Source organism: Hermetia illucens, chromosome 4 (assembly GCF_905115235.1).
Source record: "Hermetia illucens chromosome 4, iHerIll2.2.curated.20191125, whole genome shotgun sequence".
Taxonomy (NCBI): domain Eukaryota; kingdom Metazoa; phylum Arthropoda; class Insecta; order Diptera; family Stratiomyidae; genus Hermetia; species Hermetia illucens.
In genome coordinates, this window is record NC_051852.1 from 126,316,714 (window position 1) to 126,336,059 (window position 19,346).

At 42.4% G+C, this 19,346-nt stretch overlaps 1 protein-coding gene across 3 annotated transcripts in view; it reads right to left on the reverse strand.

Moving 5' to 3' along the window:
• LOC119655925 (synaptic vesicular amine transporter) overlaps positions 1 to 19,049 on the reverse strand; it is a 104,401-nt gene extending 85,352 nt beyond the window's left edge. Inside the window, exon 1 of one of the 3 annotated variants that reach the window (XM_038062096.1) lies at positions 18,923 to 19,049. Coding sequence is in view for 1 of the 3 variants with exons in the window: in XM_038062094.1 (XP_037918022.1) it covers positions 8,572 to 8,580 (9 nt within the window). In the remaining 2 variants the exon portion in view is untranslated. Of the gene's footprint in view, positions 1 to 255; positions 434 to 8,571; positions 9,126 to 18,922 lie in introns of those variants that run through there. The other 2 variants (XM_038062094.1, XM_038062095.1) reach the window with 2 other exon arrangements.
• Positions 19,050 to 19,346: the final 297 nt, after the last annotated feature.

The window sequence follows — 19,346 nt, forward strand, 5'->3', positions numbered from 1 at the left end:
ACTTTCCCTTAACATAATAATAATAATAATTGATTATCCTATCGAGGTACGTATTTGGTGGGACACTCGTTACCATTATACTGGGATGAAAAACGCAGTTGGGGTTTTTTGGGTTTACAAAATATTTTATTACCACTGACTCAAAAAACCACTAAGTTTACCACTGCAGAGTATTTGATCTCTCTCTTGACCTTTTAATAATTTTACCACACTTCACACTATTTTATTTAATTTTCACAATTAATACTGACTTACTTGATTGTGAATAATTGAGTGCTAATATGGCTCTGAAAGTTCCACTTTAATTAAGTTGCTCCGAACTTTCTGATTCTCTCTAGATGAACAACAGGACACCTGTATAATCCCAAAATACAGTACACCATTTACGCACCGATATCACAAGATTGCGTGCGTTTAGTATTCATTCACATTAAACTTTGAAAACATTCTTTCCGTTGTGAACGTGCGTTTATTATAACGCTGCATAATGGAGCTAATTTTTCTCACACCGCATTGGATGCCGCCTTCCATTCGCAGGGGTTCAGCTGAATTAAGTAAATCTACAATGACTTGGGCTTTCTTTTTCCTTTGAAGGTCGCTCTACACCCTGACATTGACACTGGGTTCTCAGCAGTTCCTTTACGATGTTGCAAATTGATTTATTTGAATGCTAACAACAGAACTTATTACTTTGCAAAATGCATAACTCGGAGTGCTTAAGTAATTGGCATAGAAGCAGAACATGGTTTACATCGTAACCGCATGCATTTTTTAGTACAAAGAATGTGATGATTTGAGAAATGCATAATTGTCTGGAAAAATATTGAACATTGTTTTAAAAACAACAGTAAATGTATCTATTATTCCTTATGTAAATACATAAAATAATTTCAAGGTGAGAAATGAATAGTACAAACTAGTGGAGCTACCAGACTCTGGCGTGTCATTCTGCCGTGCTGAGTGCAACAATTTTCCAACGTTTAACTTCTGATTAAAGTGATTATAGTCGTAGTGAATGGAATAATAAACATTTCGAAGTATCTAAAAGTACACAAACTTCCATTCTAATACGTTGACTGATTCGAGCAAGAGACAAATTTCAACTGGTGCAACAAGTCAGAGAACAGCCCAAAATTGTATGCAACAGCAAAACAAAATCTTATTATTAGATTAGAAGAAATACAGTATCTTGGGAGTCTTTTCCAAAACTCTTTGATTAGATAGAATGGAAGCTCCGACTTAAGAAAGATAGATTAAGATGTTTAGGCTGCGGGAGCTACGGCTTATGAATTCACTTATAGGGTGTGGTTCTCATTGTTTGGGAGTAGCCCCACCTTCCAAAGATTTTCAGTCAAGAAACCTCAGATAACAAAGACAGACCATGTAACTAACGTGTCAGTTTCAAACAACCTAGTCAAAAGTTTAAATTCCAACGAAGATTCGAAAAAGATCAAGTGACATTCGAATTGCCTATGGGAAACCACGCGCTTGTTCGCCTCTGTTGTTAGCCAGTGCGGGGAAATGACTCGACACTTTGTATCTCTTACCCCCACACTTCTTTGATAAACACTACGAGTCACAAATGCGATGTATCAAAAATGGCAAAACTCAATCATTCATCAATATGACATAAGGTTGGACACCGCTCAGACGAGTTCCTTTATGCCTTAGCATCTCACAGCCTAATTAAATTGAGGTCCTTTTTCTCTTGAAACAAATTAGCAAATTAGTTCTAAAGGGGAGTGGGAGTAGCGATGTGGAACTCCCTCTCGCCGTTACTCACTAAAAAGTTCATGTCATCAATCAAAGAAGAAATTGATCCGAGCGGAATAGAATTAGCGATTATTAGAAGAGACGATATCGACATGGTCATATTCTCTATAAGCAAAATCGAGTTTACCCTAGAGGCAGAAAAGGATGGGGCTCCACTCTTCCTAGATCGGAATATCGTCAACTCCAGCGGGAAGCTTAAATTCGAGATATACCGTAAGCCTACAGCAACGTAGAGAACAATACTTGCAACTTCATACCATGCAATTTCCCAAAAAATGGCTGCCTATAATTGCATTCACCGACTGATCACACACCCGCTTTCGGAGTACGGCTTCAATGAGGAACGACAGCATATTATTGGCACTGCTATTAAGAATGGGTATCATCCTCATTGAGAAACTGATCGTAAGGAAGATCAAACAACACAACAGGCATACCTATACAACACTATTTTCGCAGCAGAAGGAGGCAACCACCAGACGGATAAGTATCCCGTATTCCCACCTATTTAATAACATTTAAAACTAAAAATTGTAGTTTGGAGGAAGCTACCCTTTGTCTTTCAATTTTAGATTAGACTACAAATAGCAGACAAAAATCTAATCTTATATAATTGACATTATCATTTAAGAAAGGCATAGTATGTTAGCCACACCTGCGACGATCGTCGTCGATTCACCGGAGAGGTTTTCCCGACAACCCTAATTGGCTCATTACTGTTTTACGCTATGTGTATCTAAGTCCGACTGAAAACTTTGGATTTGTCGGTGTTTGTCATCAGTCAAACTATGCTTTCTTCCTTTCCAAAATCAAGAATTCTTTAGAACTTTTCAGGATTATTCTAGTCATTATCCTCGCAGCAATAGGAGGCACGCAAATTTCTGTTTAATTTTCGCACTCAAGGCGGTACCCTTTAATTTTAACGGCCATCTCCTTCTTCCAGTCTCGGGAAAAATTTCGAATTCCAAGGAATTTCGGATAAGTGTAATCAACAACTGTGAAGAAATTATTCAAGGCATCAACCCCTTGGCCTAACAGTAAATACGATTATCTCGGGTAAGCTTTGCCCCACCAATTGTTACATCGTCGCTCAGGCTACTGTGACCGTTCTATTCTTCCCTTTCAAATTGGGTTAGGACCCTTGTGCCGCAGTTTGCCCTTTATGGTTCTGAAAATGAAGTAGCCGACAAAAGTAATAAACACCGCCTCAGGGCTATAGATCCATTGATATTGGATAACTTGCTATGATCATATTCGAAATGGTGAATATGCGGCATGGTTGTGAGAGGAGCGGGTCAAGATGTACAGTTATGGCATCTAAGAGGATGATGAATCTAAAAATCGCCGCCAAACTAACGAGACTTTAAATGCCAGGCAATGACCAACCGCGAGAAACGGCGAACTTACATCAGATAAGCCGATGAAAGTTAAATAAGAAACAAGTTTGTAAACCGGAAGCTGGACGCTCCCTTTTTGAAAGGTTTTAAGTATTTCTTTTATAAAAACAATTCAGTGGACATTTGTCCCATTAGTACCTAGCACGTTATATACACATATATTATGTAAGAATATCTCCTTTCGCGTTATACTGACATACTAAGTCTTGAATTTGCACAGAAGCAACAACTTTGACCTGTTATAACTTCACTAGTAATAGTGCGATATCCACCAAACTTGGTAGGATCATGCTCTATGTTATAGCCTAAGTTGCTGTAGGATGAACTTAAGGGGGGTTTTGCAGTCAATTACTAAAAATTATAGTAATGTACTATGATTAACTTGATTTACAGATATCGATATGGCATTTCGGAACATAGGCACCATGCAGTGACAGCCTCTTTGATTTTTGTCAGATTTTTCGGTTGGGGTCCGTGAAAAAATGATCACTTTTGACCCGCCGCACTCCCCACCTTTCCAACAAATGTCAAAACTAAGACTGACTTCGGAAAGTACTAACCGAGACCTTTCATTTGATACCCCACATGACTACATTTGATGAAAAAAAAAATGTTTTACACAAAACCCTAAAAATCGGAAGACGCGGTTACTGGTGCGAGATAGTTGAAAGCAGATATTGAAGGAAACGAATACTCGAGACAGGTTGTAATGTTGTAAAGATCGAAGCGAGAACCATATTTTTAGAATCATTAGTTCTTGATACTTAATAAACTATATAGCTTCACCTTATTTTATAGTCAAAAGAAGGAGTTTCGACTAGCTATGCCACTGATAGCTTCTGTTAATCGTTGTGAATGACAGTTTCCAAAGAAATTGCTTTTTTTTTAAAGACTAGCCTGATAGGATTTTATTGTTCCAGATATATTCCCCGGTTCCTTGTCTTACCATGGATATAAAACCTTGGTGACTTTTGGCTTTCCCGCCTTTGGCCAAATGAACTCGATTTCGGTATAAGAAGTGGGGGAGCATAAATACAAACAGATCTAAACTGATCATCTTAAATTTATTGTTAGCATTATATTGTCATTTATTGATAGCATTATATGGAAAATGGCAGCTCCTCTCTTTTATAAGCTCCAGTCATCCGCCACCTTTTGTCCACGCGTTAAGTTTTATTGGTTCCGGATTAGCGGAGTTTGAATGATATACGTATATACGTCTTACTCAGTCCTCTTCTCTAGTTAGCTTTCTTTCCACTGTTTCTTTTTAAGGTTTTGTGTAAAACAAAACCTTATTAAAATCGATTCACTGTCTGTCTGTCTGTCGCACGCACTTTCTCCGAACGAAATTTGGTGGACATATGGAAACTATGAAATCCCACGCATACAGAAATAGCAGTTCAAATTTATCAATTTCCCCTGAATTTACTGTCTTCAAAACCATAGAACTAAGGTGCTGACGTCATAATTAACGAGAATAATTGACATTTGCCTGAAATATTAAAGTCGCATTTATGAAGAATCTTCTTCTCCCCAGCCCTTTTTAAGGTTTTGTGTAAAACACCTTTGTGAAATCTAAACCTCGAAAGATGTCCCATTCCAATATCTGCCGAAATAAACCTACTAATAGTATATTACCAACTTTTAGAAATTTATTGGAAAACCCGTCTACTCCTCCCCTAGGAGTACTAAATTTTGCACCGATATAGAGGACAATATCGTACATACGCGTTAAGTTTCATGAAAATCCGACTATCAGTGCCAAAGCTATAATAGTTCAAACCCCACTGCCATCAGTGAGATATGAACCGTAACCTTCCATACGACAGCCTTGTGGTCTAAACACTCGGCAATCCGGACTTTTAGGAGGTAGAAATCTTCAAAAGACTCTGGCCTGGGCACGCCAGAGTGTGGGATTTTTACCCACTAAAAACAACCCCAATTCCGGTGGTAGCACTTCACCTAGAGTTTCCTCTAGGTTTCTCCGACGAACCTAGGACATTGGAAGATTACATGCGCCGGGTCTTCTAGGGCCCCGCCGCAGTTTGGACAGCAGTATGCAGCGGTCCTGCTACGTTCGGCATTATCCTGGCCAGAGCCATACCAGTGGTGGATGCTTTTTCGTAAGTATGCACTGTGTGCTGTTTCAAATTGAGTTGAGTTTGCGACCACAACCAGTGCTATATCATCGGCGTAACCCACCACCGTGGCCTTCTCCGGAACCAGGAGGTTAAGTAGATCATTATACAAGATGTTCCACATTAGTGGGTCCAGTACAGAGCCCTGTGGGACACCCGCGAAGACAACGTACTCCTCCACCACACAATATTTGCTGGTACAATCCCTTCCGTGAATTGCATTTTCGGCCAAGGCAGTAACCATTTTGATGGCGTCAATGGTTGATCTGGCTTTACGGAACCCATACTGCCTATCTGAAAGGCCTCTTTGGCTCTCGACGACTGGGAGTAATCTATTATAAATAATCTGCTCCAACATTTTCCCCATAGTGGCTAGAAGACATATAGGTCTATAGGAGGATGGTTCCCCTGGCGGTTTGCCAGCCTTAGGCAGCAGCACCAACTTCTGCCACTTTCATGGTGCAAGAAAGATACCTTCAGACATGCACGTTTCGAACAGCTCCGCGAACATATCCGGTCTACATTTGACGGCAAGTTTGAAGGCCTTATTCGGTATGCCGTCAAGACCCAGGGCTTTGCTGTCGCTTATTCGACTGCAGATCCCCAGCAGCCTGTCCCTGGTGACTAGTGGAATCGGCGTCACATTCTGGGGACGCTGGAAGATGTCAATACCCCCCTCTTGTTGGCGAAATAACCCCTACATTATTTTCAACAAGAGCATTGGGCACGTGATCGGTGGAGTTGATCCGCCTCTAAATCGTCCTGTCACGATTTTATAGGCGCTACCCCATGGATTTATGTCCGCTTCCAAATAGAGCTCCTTAAAACATTCTCTCTTACTCCGCTGGATGGCAAGCTTGAGGTTCTTGCGAGGTTCCCTATAGGCATGCTCCTTTTGCCCTTGATCGATCCTACCTATTGCCCTCTGAACCGTTCGTCTGACTCTGTGGCAAATCGATCGAAGGCTGCAAGTTCACTATTTCACCGATAATTGTGTCTTTTAGTGGGGAATGAGCATCGCCTAGGCATCGATGCGCCTCATGCTTTAGAGATGCTTTGTATAACATGGAGAGCTCTATCCGTGGAGGTGCCTGCTTTGCTAGGGAGGTCTAGCCACACTTCCACGAATGTTTGCTCATCCATCGCTTTTGCAGACTATCCTGGTGTTCTTTTGGATTTCGGCTTCCGGGGTGTAGAGCTCCTGCTTTGTGGCTCCGTCCTTAATTCAAAGGTGATTGTCTGGTGCTCGCTGTACGTAAAGTGCTCGCTAACTTGCCAGGACATGTCACGTGCTAGCGCAGGGCTGACAAAAGTCAGATCTACAATTGAACCAGTTCCTTTTTTCCGATAAGGGTTTACATCGCCTTCTTTGGCCGGAACTATATCCAACTGGGCAAATGCTTCTAATAAGCAACGCCCCCCTGCTTTAGTCTCTTTACTGCCCCACTCATATTAAAGACACCGGCTATCACCTTTGGACCTCGTCCCTTTGTGTCGTGAACAAGATCGTCTAACAGGTCTTCAAACTCAGGCAGTGTAAGGCTCGGTGGGGCGTAGCAGCTGTATAGGAATATGCCGCCTTTTTTTGCCCACACAAAGCCATTAGCCGCCTGACGCATGCTCTATTGTATTGCTTGACGACCGCACGCCCATATCGCTGCTCCACCAGTCGAATTTGTGATCCATACACCACCGTAGAAATTTCTGTACGGTTCACTAATGATAGCAACCTCCATAGCGGATTCGTAAGTGGTCTGGGCACGCAAATTTTATGCGACCCTGCAGTGATTGAGATTTATTTGTATTAATCACATTTTTCACTGCAGTTAACGCCTTTCTAAATTCCGGGCATTTACCACTTCCGGCAAAATGCCGGTTATCCCGTCCCACCTTTCCTTCGCACAAAATGCATTTGGGGTCTCTATTGCACTCCTTGGCAAAATGTCCTTTCTTCCCACACCTTCGACATTGATCGGAATAATCGATGCCGCTAGGGCATGCCTTCGCGAAGTGTCCAAACATTAGGCATTTGAAGCACCTCTTTAAAGAAGTCTCTTCGAGTAGTCGGCAAACAACCTATCCAATCCGATCCTTCCCCACGGCCAACAACTTCTGCGCCGACTCCACTGATAGTCGCATTATGGCCGTTTGAGTACCGCCGTCAGCTTTTCTTAGGCTCACGACAGATCCTTCGCTGAATTTCTCCAACTTGAATTGTTGCTTCAAGGCAATACAGATCTCTTCAATGGATGTTACCTCATCGGGATCCTTGCAATGTATATAGATCTCATGTTTTTGGGAACGAACGGCGATATTCTCTCCAAGTAAGTTTATAACTTGGTTACGAAAGCCTTCAGTTTTCCCCATGCTGGATTTTTGCAGCTCAAACATGAAATCCCCTTTCTGGGTCCTCCGGATTATACTGACATTTCCGCCTAGATCTTTTAGGTATTTTGTTTCGGGTTCGCTTCGTTAGCCGACATTCCTACAACATTCTGGCTGTCTGTCTGTCGGTCACACGCATTTTTCTCGGAGACTGTGGCAGCGATTGACACCAAATTTGGTAGAAAGGTGGGAACTGTGAACGCTCACGCATACAGTAAGTTACATCCTTTTACGTCGAATCTAAGGGGGGTCGCCATATGTGCAAAAGGGGAGTGTACATTTTTTTCACCAAATATAGTCGTGTGGGGTATCAAATGAAAGGTCTCGGTTAGAACTTTCCAAAGCTGGTCTTAGTTTTGACATTTGTTCGAAAGACGTTGAGTTCGGGGGGTCGAAAGTGATCAGTTATTTAATGAGGCAATTCTTAGAAATTGCTCAACCAAAAAATCTGAAAAAAATCAAGAGGCGGCCACTATATGGTGGCTAGGCTGCGAAATAGCTTCCGTAATATAATTGGCTGCAGAACTCCCAGAGTTCGGGACAAGCACTAGCACAAAGACAAACATCCACGGCTGAAATCAGATTCCAACCCAGAGCACTAAATTCATCAAACTAACGCTTAATTGCTTCCACTACAGCAGTGCCAAATCCCACCAGACAATATAAGTACACTTTTTAACTAGGCATTTTGGCTACAGATTAGTAGAGGCGGTACACTTCATAGGATGTCCTAGAGGACCTAAAGCGCATAGTCAGGGACCGTCAGTGATGTGGTATAAACGTTTTTGTCGTGCTATACCCCTCATAAGGGTTTATGGTAATGATATATATTTAGATATAGTTGAAAGCATTCCTAAACTTCCAACATGGATACCTACTTTTATCATAGAGTACAGGAATCAAAGCGCTACTTGAACACGAACTCAATTAATCACTTAATTATGGAACACATTTTCTCAACTAAGAACGTGCAAAATTCCTCAATACATAACAACAAGTTGGATGTGTCTATGCAAATTCAGAAAATAAGTTTCTGAGTATCTTTTGATCGATAATTGCAAAGAATTCAGTATTTGCCGGAATGACCACTGTTTTCATCTTTATTCACTGTTAAATGCGCCACTGCTACTTCAAAGAGCCGACTTCAATTAAGTTAACTTCAATTTTACAAAACTAATGATGTTTTCACTAACTTTGCATACCGACCAAATTAAGATCACAAACTAATTGAATGTTACCAAAAGCACTCTACGGAGCTCCGAGTATGTTACATTTAAGATGCTGATATTCAGAAGAAGCACTGGCCAGTGAAGATCAGTTAAATAAGGAAATCCGACTGACCTTATGATCAGACCAAGTTTTCTTACGCTTACTCTATCCACTCAGAGTCAATTAAGAAGCTGCCAATTCGTGATGGTGCTGGAAACCGTATTCGATCCGGAGTGAGTGATACGTTCAGATGCGTTTGCACTTATTTGCATCGCTCGTAAGATATTTCTGTTACATTTGCCAGAATCATAAACGAAATTGCTATTGAATAGGAGCTCATTGGGAAGATACTCGAAGTATATACTATTTGTTGGTTAATGGCTGAGGGGCAGGTACGAGTAAATATTAATTGTATTTCACTCACACCAACAACGCTCTGAGACTCTGTAGACATTGAATTCTTCTGCGACATTGAATTGTAGACATTGAATTCTCTTGATTTACACAGTCACAGTCATGTAAGAAGCTCAACGGATTTCTTGTCTAAATTGGCGGGGACACTATCTTAAATGTATAAAACTATCTTAGATTTGAGTACCAATCCAATTTCATAATCTGATATAGTCAGAACAGGCCCGTTCGCCTCCTTCTTTACCTCCCTAGAAGAAGTCGAACTTGCAAAACGATCCAACAATAAAAAATCTTCGGGCCCCGATAACATCTCTAGCTTTGTTCTGCGGAAGTGTGCGCCTACCATCAGTGAACGTCTCGCCATCCTCTTCAGCAACTGCTTGAACAACGGCCACTTCCTGGTATCTTCGAAATCAGCCCTCTTCATACCTATCCTTAAGAAGGGCTGCTCGGACGATCTCAAAGTTATGAGGCCTATTTCTCTTCTTTCCAATATTGGAAAAATTTTCGATAGTATCCTACTAGGTCACCTCAATAGACACTACTCCCCTATCATTCCACTTAATCAATTCGGCTTCGAAAACCTCAGATCCACCGAGCAGGCAATCCTGTACCTGCAAGACCATATCCTCAATCAATTGGAAAACAGGCATTGCACCGTAGCCTGGGCCTTAGATCTCGAAAAGGCATTTGATTCAGGTTTGGAAAAAGGGATTGCTCTACAAACTAATTCAGTCCAATTGCCCCCTCCATTTATTCAGAATGCTCGCAGACTTCATCTCCAACAGCCACGTACGCTTCGATGAACTTCGCTCCATCGACTTCTCAGTAAACTCAGGAGTCCCTCAGGGATCTATTCTAGGCCCCAAACTTTTTAACATCTTCCTCCACGATATTCCTCTCCCTCCCTTAAACTTATCCCCCACCACAACGGGAACTCAGGCAGCCCTTCACCCCCCCCCCCTTTTCCCCCAACGACAATGGTACTCCCGCATCAGGAGGGATCCTCTTCGCTGATGACACCATCCTATATGCGAGTGGTCTCAGGCCCTCACTAGCCTCCCTCTCTCTTAACCTCCTAATGCGAGGAGAGGTACCTCTCGGACAGTAATTCTTCGCTCAACCATCACCCCTCCCCTCCCTCCTTCATCCCCTTCTTTTGTCAAAGCTCCTCCCCGGACTTTCACAGAGGCTAACGCGTAAGTCCAATGTTCAGGCAGCCAATCCCCGCGCAGGTGTAGATTACCTTTCGTTTTTTTTCTTTACTTAGTCCAGATTAAGACAATAGACATTAATTAGCCTGTACAATATGTAATATCTGCAAGCATTAACTTCTTCCCTAAATTAAGGTCCCTCCTTCTACCAATTAGGTTCCGTAATATATACATCCCCGGCACAGTCATCTTCATCCCTCCCATATTGGGTCACTGTCCTTGCACAGGTGCAAATCGAGTAAAAGGTAACTCTCGCTACCACCATTGAGAAAGGACTACGCTTTACTCCAAACCAGTCAATCAATCCTGTCCACCGGTGCCTAAAAACTCCCCTTTTCCCGTTTTCTAGTACGAAGTACTAGAGCTCAGAGTTCAGAGTACAGAGTTCTTAACAGCCGATCCCACTGGAACCGGCATGATCACTCAGAACTGACCAATTTCAGGGACTGATTCTGTTAGCTTATGGTGGCCGCTGAAATTGTTTCACACATCAGTGTAACCTATATGAAATGGAGCTCCTCCACCGGCGTCCTTTATGACCAACGTATCAACGCACACTTGAGTCGAAAACCGACTATTTTCTATTTATTAATGCCATTTGCGCTGCCAGTTTCTATAATTGAATGTGCTAGGTAGCTATCGATGGTAACTTCTCCTTGGAGTTAAGGGGATAAAGGACGCTACCCTGGATCTGTGGCATAATTTGCTATCGCTTGCCCTAAATAAGGACATTCTCAATCGGTACGGCATTACACCCATTGTGGGTAACTTGTGATGGAAGCAGCCGCTTCGATGGTATGACCACGTATTCCACACTGGTGGTAATTTGTGAGCTAAAATAGGCTTGAATTTTGAAGTCAATGGGAAATAACCCAAAGCCCGACCTAAATACTAATGGCTTGCTGCATGGTGATTTGAGATTCTTTCCTCTCCATATGGACCAAATTTGCAACCGAAAAACCGAACCCAATCCAGACGAGACAATACCGGCCATCGAACAGGACAAAGAGTAAAGAAGAAGGTATACATCGTTTCACAGTTGTTGGGCAATCATTTTCTGTAGCCTCTACGTACAGATATTCTAACGAAGTCAAACTTCGTCATCCTTTCTTTCTTCCAATAAGTTATAAAAATTGGCGCCCAATGGGGGTCAAAAACTGGTGTTAATTCTTTTTTCGATCCAGAATAGTTATTAAAAGTTTAGATGGCAAAACTATGCATGCTGCAACCGTTTTTCAGAGATGTGTGGTAGCAACCCGCAGAAGAAGATTGGAGCCGCTACCATGAGCATGTCAACAATTGTGTTGTCTGAGGAAAGAGTTTGATTCAAGAAACAAATTAAGTGGCAAACGGAGGTTTATAGAAGTCAGTTTTCGGAATTCAACCCGGAATGATTAGATTAGTGCATTACATCTTCTTTTATTTTTTGCTTTATAGAGAGGAAGATATGTATACATAGTATAGCCATAAGTTCTGCCAGTTGATGCGTACAGCGAGAAATGTTAGGCTGCCGAAACTGGTAACACTACGCACAGAGAGTATCTAACCATACCCCACTTTCGTCAGACTTTCAGGTTCCGAAGGTCAGTAGCGCGTGAACGACAACACGATGAAGTTCAGTAATTACGAAAAAATAATCGCGACTGTTGCCTTGCACCAATGTGGGAATACGCCGAAAAAGACTCATAGTTTGTTAAAAAAGCTGCCGGTAAACGAACGATTCGTTTTTAGGACATTAGCTCGATACCGCGAAACAGCTTATGTGGTTGACAGGCCGCGCGCGCTCCGTACATCGCCTGAATGTCGTGCATGCTGTGCATGAGCGTGTTCGTCGCAATCCTCTCCGCAACCAGAAACGAATGTCGGCGGAAATGGGGGTTTCAACTCGAAGTATGAGTCGTATTTTACGAAAAGATCTTGGTCTCGGTGCGTACCGGCGGTGCGTTAGCCATATGTTAACGCCAAAACTGAAGGAAATAAGGCGAACTCAGTGTGCTGCTGTTCTGCAACGATTTCCCGTTAAAAAATATCGCAAGAATCAATTTTCTGATGAACCATCGAGGAAAAATTCAATCGACAGAATGATCGAGTATAGGCTCACAATTGTTATGAAGCCAAAGAAAATGCTCCACGAGTTCATTGTCGTCACTATCCGACTTCTGTCATGATATGGTGGGGCATCTCATATCATGGAGTAACTGATATTCATTTCTGCGAGGCCGGCGTCAAAACCAATGCGATAGTGTACGAAAAGATGTTAGAGGATGTAGTCGAGCCATTGAGTGAATCTCTATTCGCTGGAAAGCCATGGTGCTTCCAGCAGGACTCGGCCCCCGCTGAAAAAGCCAAGATAATTTAGCTGTGGTTAGTGGCGTATGTTCCAGACTTCATAACCGCGGATGAATGGGCCTCAGGCAGCCCAGATTTGAATCCTCTGGATTACAGTCTTTATGCTAAGTTAGAGGAGACTGCCTGCGATCGACTTTACACCGATTTAGAGAGTTTGAAGGCCAGTATCGTGCATACAGCTCGAGAAATGCCGCTTCATACCGTGCGCGAAGCGATCGATGCGTGGCCGCACAGACTTCGGGCCTGTATAGCTGCTAGTGACGGCCACTTTGAATAAACTTTTTTTCGTTTAAAAACTCTAGGTTCCCTTTTCTAATGGTGTACTTTTCGATTGATTTGGTTTATTCGTGAGAAATAAAGATTTGTTTGACTGACAGAACTTATGGCTATACTATGTACATAAATGTGTAGCATTTTGGCAAGCAAAGTAGTTTCTTGCTGAATCTGGCCGCCCCCAACTTGGCATTCTTCATTTCATTACTAGATTTCAGGGAAAAAAGAGGCCATTCTCGTGTTGTCTTTTTAAGTTTTTGAGTAAAACAAAATCTTATTAAAATCGGTTTACTGTCTGACTATCTATCACGCCTTATATCTCAGAAACGGTTACTCCAATTAATATGAAATTTGGTAGGAAGGTACGACCTCCTGACTATTGACACCGATCTTTCCCACATCGAAACAGCCAGGAGTGTAAAGGGATACGTTGGAGCAGAGCAAGTTGCTGATTGTTTTAAAGGTGCCGATGGAGTTGTTATCCCAGCGGGCGTGCCACGTAAACCTGAAAGGACTGGAGATGATTTGTCCAACACCAATGCTGGTATCGTTCGCCATTTAACTTCTGCCATTGTGGACAATTGTCTAAAGGCTTTAATTGTGATTATTACAAATCCTGTAAACTCGTGTGTACCAATTGCCGTAGAAGTTCTAAAATCCAAAGGAAAGTACCATCCCCACCGTCTCTTCTAATTCTGATTCATGTAAAGTTAATGTGAATGCCGTTGATATTCCAGTGATCAATGGACATTCTGGTGTTGCAATTATTCCGGTGACATTACAATGCAAACCAAATCGCAGCCCGATCTTGAGAAAATCACAGTACGCATCCAAGAAGCTGGCACAGAAGGTGGGAAGGCTAAGCCTGGAGCGAGAAGAAGGCTAAAGCGATTTTGATCTGGGCCCGTTCCGCGGAACAGCAAGTGACTTAAGAGATTTTGGTTAAGAGTTTGGTAGTACAAAAACCGTGGTTTATTGCTAACCGTACGCTTTTGAAAGAAAAATTCGGGCGAGTTTTGGTATCTCGAAGAAAATGAAGTAGCAGATTATGTAATTATGAAATTCCTATTTTAATGGTCTAAATATTTTTAATCCACGGACAGAATCAGGACAAGCATAAATACATACCACGCTGAGTTCGGAGTGAATCACCGTGTAAGTGTTAATTTCTTATTTCTCATTTCTTTTCTTTTTTTTTCTTTTTTTTCTTTGATTTAATTTAAGTTTTCTTTTCGTTTATATATTATTACTTTCCAATTTTCTTTTATTTTTAATATTTATTTTTTTTTTGTTTGGAGTGAATGAATATATCATGAATCTTGAATATTTTTTTTTTTTATTTGAGGACTTCTTCCCTCTCTCTTCGTCCTTGACCCTGCAAAATCTTATTAGGGAAATCCTTTGAAATACTGGCCTGAAGATGTCAAGGATGGGAGGGAACCTCAGGGGCCGCGCCTCAATAAATATTATATCTGAGGCAGAATGGGGAAACCAGAACCACCATTTAGCATTATTTAAGTCTACTCGGAAGGATGAAATGAATGGAAAAATTAGATTTTCCCCGTCAAGCGAATATTTTTGTAAACGATTCGAAGCATTGCCGCTGTAGTAGGGAGATATGAAAACTCTAGTCGGACCACTGTTGCTTAAACAAATACAAATACCGAGGAGGGTAAATTTGAGTGTGCCGGGCATACGGTTTAGCGCGTCTCTACACTGCCCCACCAGCCTGGAAGATGTCGTCGCTGAGTACAAGGAATTGATGGCCGCTTGGCTATCGGTCAGAATGGCTATGTTACGCTTAGGGCTCGAATTTCGCTTCAGCCATCGACAGACTTCTAATATCGCCAGTACTTCTGCTTGGAATACACTGACGAAACCTGGGAGACCATACGACTATACACTGTGTGTATTCGCGAAAACCCCGTGCCGACTCCACAGGCCATCTTGGAACCATCGGTAAAGAATACTCAGTCATAACCCTGCAAGACGACGCCGCACTTCGACTTTGTCCTGGTTGGAAAATCCACAGCAAAATTTCTCGTGAAGTTCAGCTTGCGTATGGCATAGTCAGCGGGGAATGCCCAGATTTCCCGAAGTACTTCGTCTAGGATATTACTGTGGCCATAGGGCTTCGCTGCCCAGCAACTGGACACACGTAGTCTGACAGCACTGCACGCTGCAACGTATTTAATGTGGTGGTCTAGAGGGAGGAGATGCAGGAGTACATTGAGAGCATCTACCGGGCAGGATTGTAGAGCCCCAGTAGCACCTGCACACGTGGTTCTTTGAATTCTATTAAGCTTCACTCTATTGTATTTTTTGCTTAAGTCTGTTACCATACAATAGAGCCGTACGTTAGGATTGGATGCATTACAATGGTGTACATCCAGAGAACCATCCTCGGCGGAGACTCCATTTTTTGCAAAGGTTCTCTTGCAGGCATAGAAGGCTATACAGGCCCTCTTAACCCTCAGTTCTCTGTTCAATCTCTAATTTAGCTTTGGATCCAGGATTACACCCAGATACTTTACATTAGAGGGAGGAACTAACCTTTGTTCATTCAGCCGTGGTGGTAAATAGCATCAGTTCCGTTGGGTCTATGCCGAGTCCACATCTGGCGGCCCGCAAGCACATCTTTCGCAACGCTCTTTCCATGATGTCGCTCATAATGGACGGAAACATCTCTGACACTAATATCACCAAGTCGTCGGCATACGCCATCACCTTCACTCCGCTGCTGTCCAATGTTCGTAAAATTTCGTCCATTACTATTAACCAGAGCAGAGCACCGAGATGGCGCCACCTTGGGGCGTGGCTCTGTTCACAGCTCTGGTCAAATGGTTGCCTGCTAGATCCGACTGGATTTTCCTGGTACTTACAATGGATAAAATCCAATGCGTAAGACAGCCCTCCAATCCAATACTGGTCAACGCTTCCCTGATGGCGTAGGTACTAACTTTGTTGAAAGCCCCTCTATATTAGAGAAGGCAGCTTGTACTGCAAAAGCGCAGCGACCGCCCAACCGTGCCAATTACCTCTGTAGGGCGGTTTCGGTGGATTTTCCTTTGAGGTAGGCATGCTGGAACTTAGAGAAAGGCGTTCTCTACATAATCGTCCTTAAGTAGATGTCCAGGACGCGCACGAAAGCACGAAAGAGGTCAGGTTGATTGGTCAAAAGTCCTTCGGGGACTCATGACCGCGAATGCCCGCTTTCGGTATGAAAACGACACGTATGCGTCTCCAGGACTGTGGTGCGTATCCTAAAGAGACGCAGTTCCGGTAAATCTCAACAAGCCACGGTACAACCCTTTCCTGCTGCTTCTGAAGCATGGCTGGCATTATGCCATCTGGGCCTGAAGATTTATATGCGGAGAAGCTGGGGTGGCAGCAAATCCTCCAAGCAAGGTTCTGAATCATAGTCCTCCTCGCTGGTGGGAGAGTGCGTTTGAACCAGCAGCTCCAAGGTTTCACCAGAAGATTCCGTCCAAGAGCCTTCCGACTTTTTAAGAAAGGACTTCCTCAGGCAGTCCTTGCTGCTAATATTTTTATTTGTTGAAGATTTCTCTGGTCAGTTTCCTGAAACTGGAGAGATCTTCATTCTTCAATTTGCGCACCGGAGAGTTTGTTCCTAATTACTTGACCAAAGTTTCTTCAGTTCATCCTCCTGGGGTCTCTGAAGGATTTGGAGACCTCTGTGGCGAGATCTAGACTGGAAAATATCCATCTGTGATCCGAGAAGGATGTCTGGTCAGACACTCTCCAGTCCTCCAATCTAAGAATCCCATTGTCGGTTATTAGGGTAATATCAAGGACCTCCTCCCAATCGTCACAGCACTCCAAGCTGGGGAAATACTAGGGGATAGTATAACGAATTGATAAAAAGGTTGAGCTTTGCCTAACCTTATCAGTGTATTTTGAGGACACAGACCTTCCCTACCCAATTTTACCAAACGGTTTGCAATGCAGACGTATCTCAACGTGGCCCGATAGATATACAGAATGACTCCACACCGCAGGTTTGTTATAATTAGAGGCACAGGACAGTGCTTTGTATAATCCGAAGCAATGATTATATGTTTGAACAACGTTCTAGCCAGCTCATTTAGACATAACTCCGTTCTTTCTTTACTTCGAATTGAAAAAGGGGGTAGATGAAACTTATGCAATGAAGCAAGAAGTCAACAACAAAGGGACTTTGTAGCAGCACTAGATATTTGGATTATGATATTCGCCAGGCACGATCATCGTAGCGTCTGGGTTCTAGTATTGGATGATATACCAGCATCTTCGCCCATCAATCAGTTCCTTTAGATCGTTTTTACCCTACAACCCTATATGCTTATGCTTGGGCTTGCATTATCCCTGCACACATCCTCCAAAGGCACGGAGTAACAGACTGGTTCTGAGATTACCATCAGGCCGTCGGCTAAATCGGATAGACTTCTCATCGTGAGGCTCTTTGTCGCCAGTATGGAGGCCCAACAAATGACTGAAATACCCTAGAGCTGATGCGAGCTCCAAACGCGCAGTGTATTAAGTCACGTGATTTTTGTATCTAACGTGTCAGAGGCTGAAGTGTCCAAAGGACCACACCCATATTCCCGAGCCTGCTAGCGCAGAGCCAGTGATTGGCGACGGGACACTTCAGTTGAGTTGATTAGGTGCTGACGAACCTGCCTGTTTTTGATTGATTTCCGGAGAATTTTTCAAGGTACCATTGGAATTAATTTTCAGAATGTAAAAGAATATTGCCAATAATAGGCTACGAGAATGCTATGACTGGGCAAGAGCACATTTCTTCCAAGTATCAATCAAAACTTTAAAAGTTTCTTAACAAATTTAAAAGACATAACATGAATTTTACAGCAAGTGCTTTTTCACGAATCAGGTCAAACCCCATATACCAATTTTAAATCATCAAACCCATATAAATTCACGGTCAATGGAGAATTTATAGTCCTTTCCGCATAAAATATACATGACGCATAAAAATAAAAAAAATTTCAAGCTCCACTCCATCATTTCGTCCTGAACAAATTTCACGAAAAGAGTACCTCCCTTTCCAGAGTCCACTAACAAAACAGGGCTCTTTCCATTGGCCAAACATTGTTTGTACCGCAAAACATCTGAAAAATGTTTGAAAACCGCGGCACGCTCAATCCTTTCAATTTCGGCGGAGGGTGTGTTGCTGGTACACTTGGACATGTCAATAAAATGTGCTTTCCTGCATCCCTAAATCATTGAGGAATGTAGACGACACTCGACTCGGGGGAGCAACATTTTGGACGGGCTATTTAGTAAACAATGCCCGAAAGAGTCCTTGAGCGATTTGAAATCTGAAAATAGCACCTCAGTGAAAGGAATATGCACATAGAGGAGTTTGCTTAGAAACCCTCAACTTTCTTTTTTCTGGTAATGGGAAACTAAATGTGAATTTTGGAAGGATTTCTTTAAGGTGGAAGCATCTGTGAGGTTGAGTAAACTGGTGGTCAGTTAGGGTAGGTAGCAGCAAGAAGAAAAACAAAAACTTTCAAAATGGAGGCTGATGAGAACGGTAAAATCCTACATCGCTACTTTAAAAGAACAAGGAGCAACTTCTACAAATTTGTTCGAATGGGAGTTGACTCTACAAAAAAACTTAAACCAGACAAAACGGAAATTAGCAATACTTTTCTATCTCTGTTTGAAAACGAAGCTATTCCGCTTCCATAAAAAAATGACATGGAATCTCCCAACAACGAACCCTTTGTCATGAACACAAATTACTCACCTCTGGTGGTTATTTCGTCGGTGGGAGTGACGATGACGTTGTTGGCTGCAGGATCATTTGAATTGTCACTTCATCATGGTCAGTGTTTAGTTGATGGCTAATTGATTGGTGCTTTTGTATCCATAAGGACTCTTATCCTCTTCGTCCTATACACTCAATTTAGATAGAAAATAGCCGGCTGATGTGAGGTCGACTGTCGTTTGTTTTTCGTAGAAATCTGAACTTTTCCCGACACGAGTTTTCTCTTCTGTATTTTTATTGATGAAGCGTTTATTCACGTGAGTACCCTCAAGGAGTATCCTGTAAGGAAAAATAAATAAAGGATACTAGGAGTAATTGCAAAAAATATTTATTAATTATTTGGACAATTGAGCTAAGATTTTATTAATTTTTATAAGGTCTACGAGCATGCTGATGTCTGACG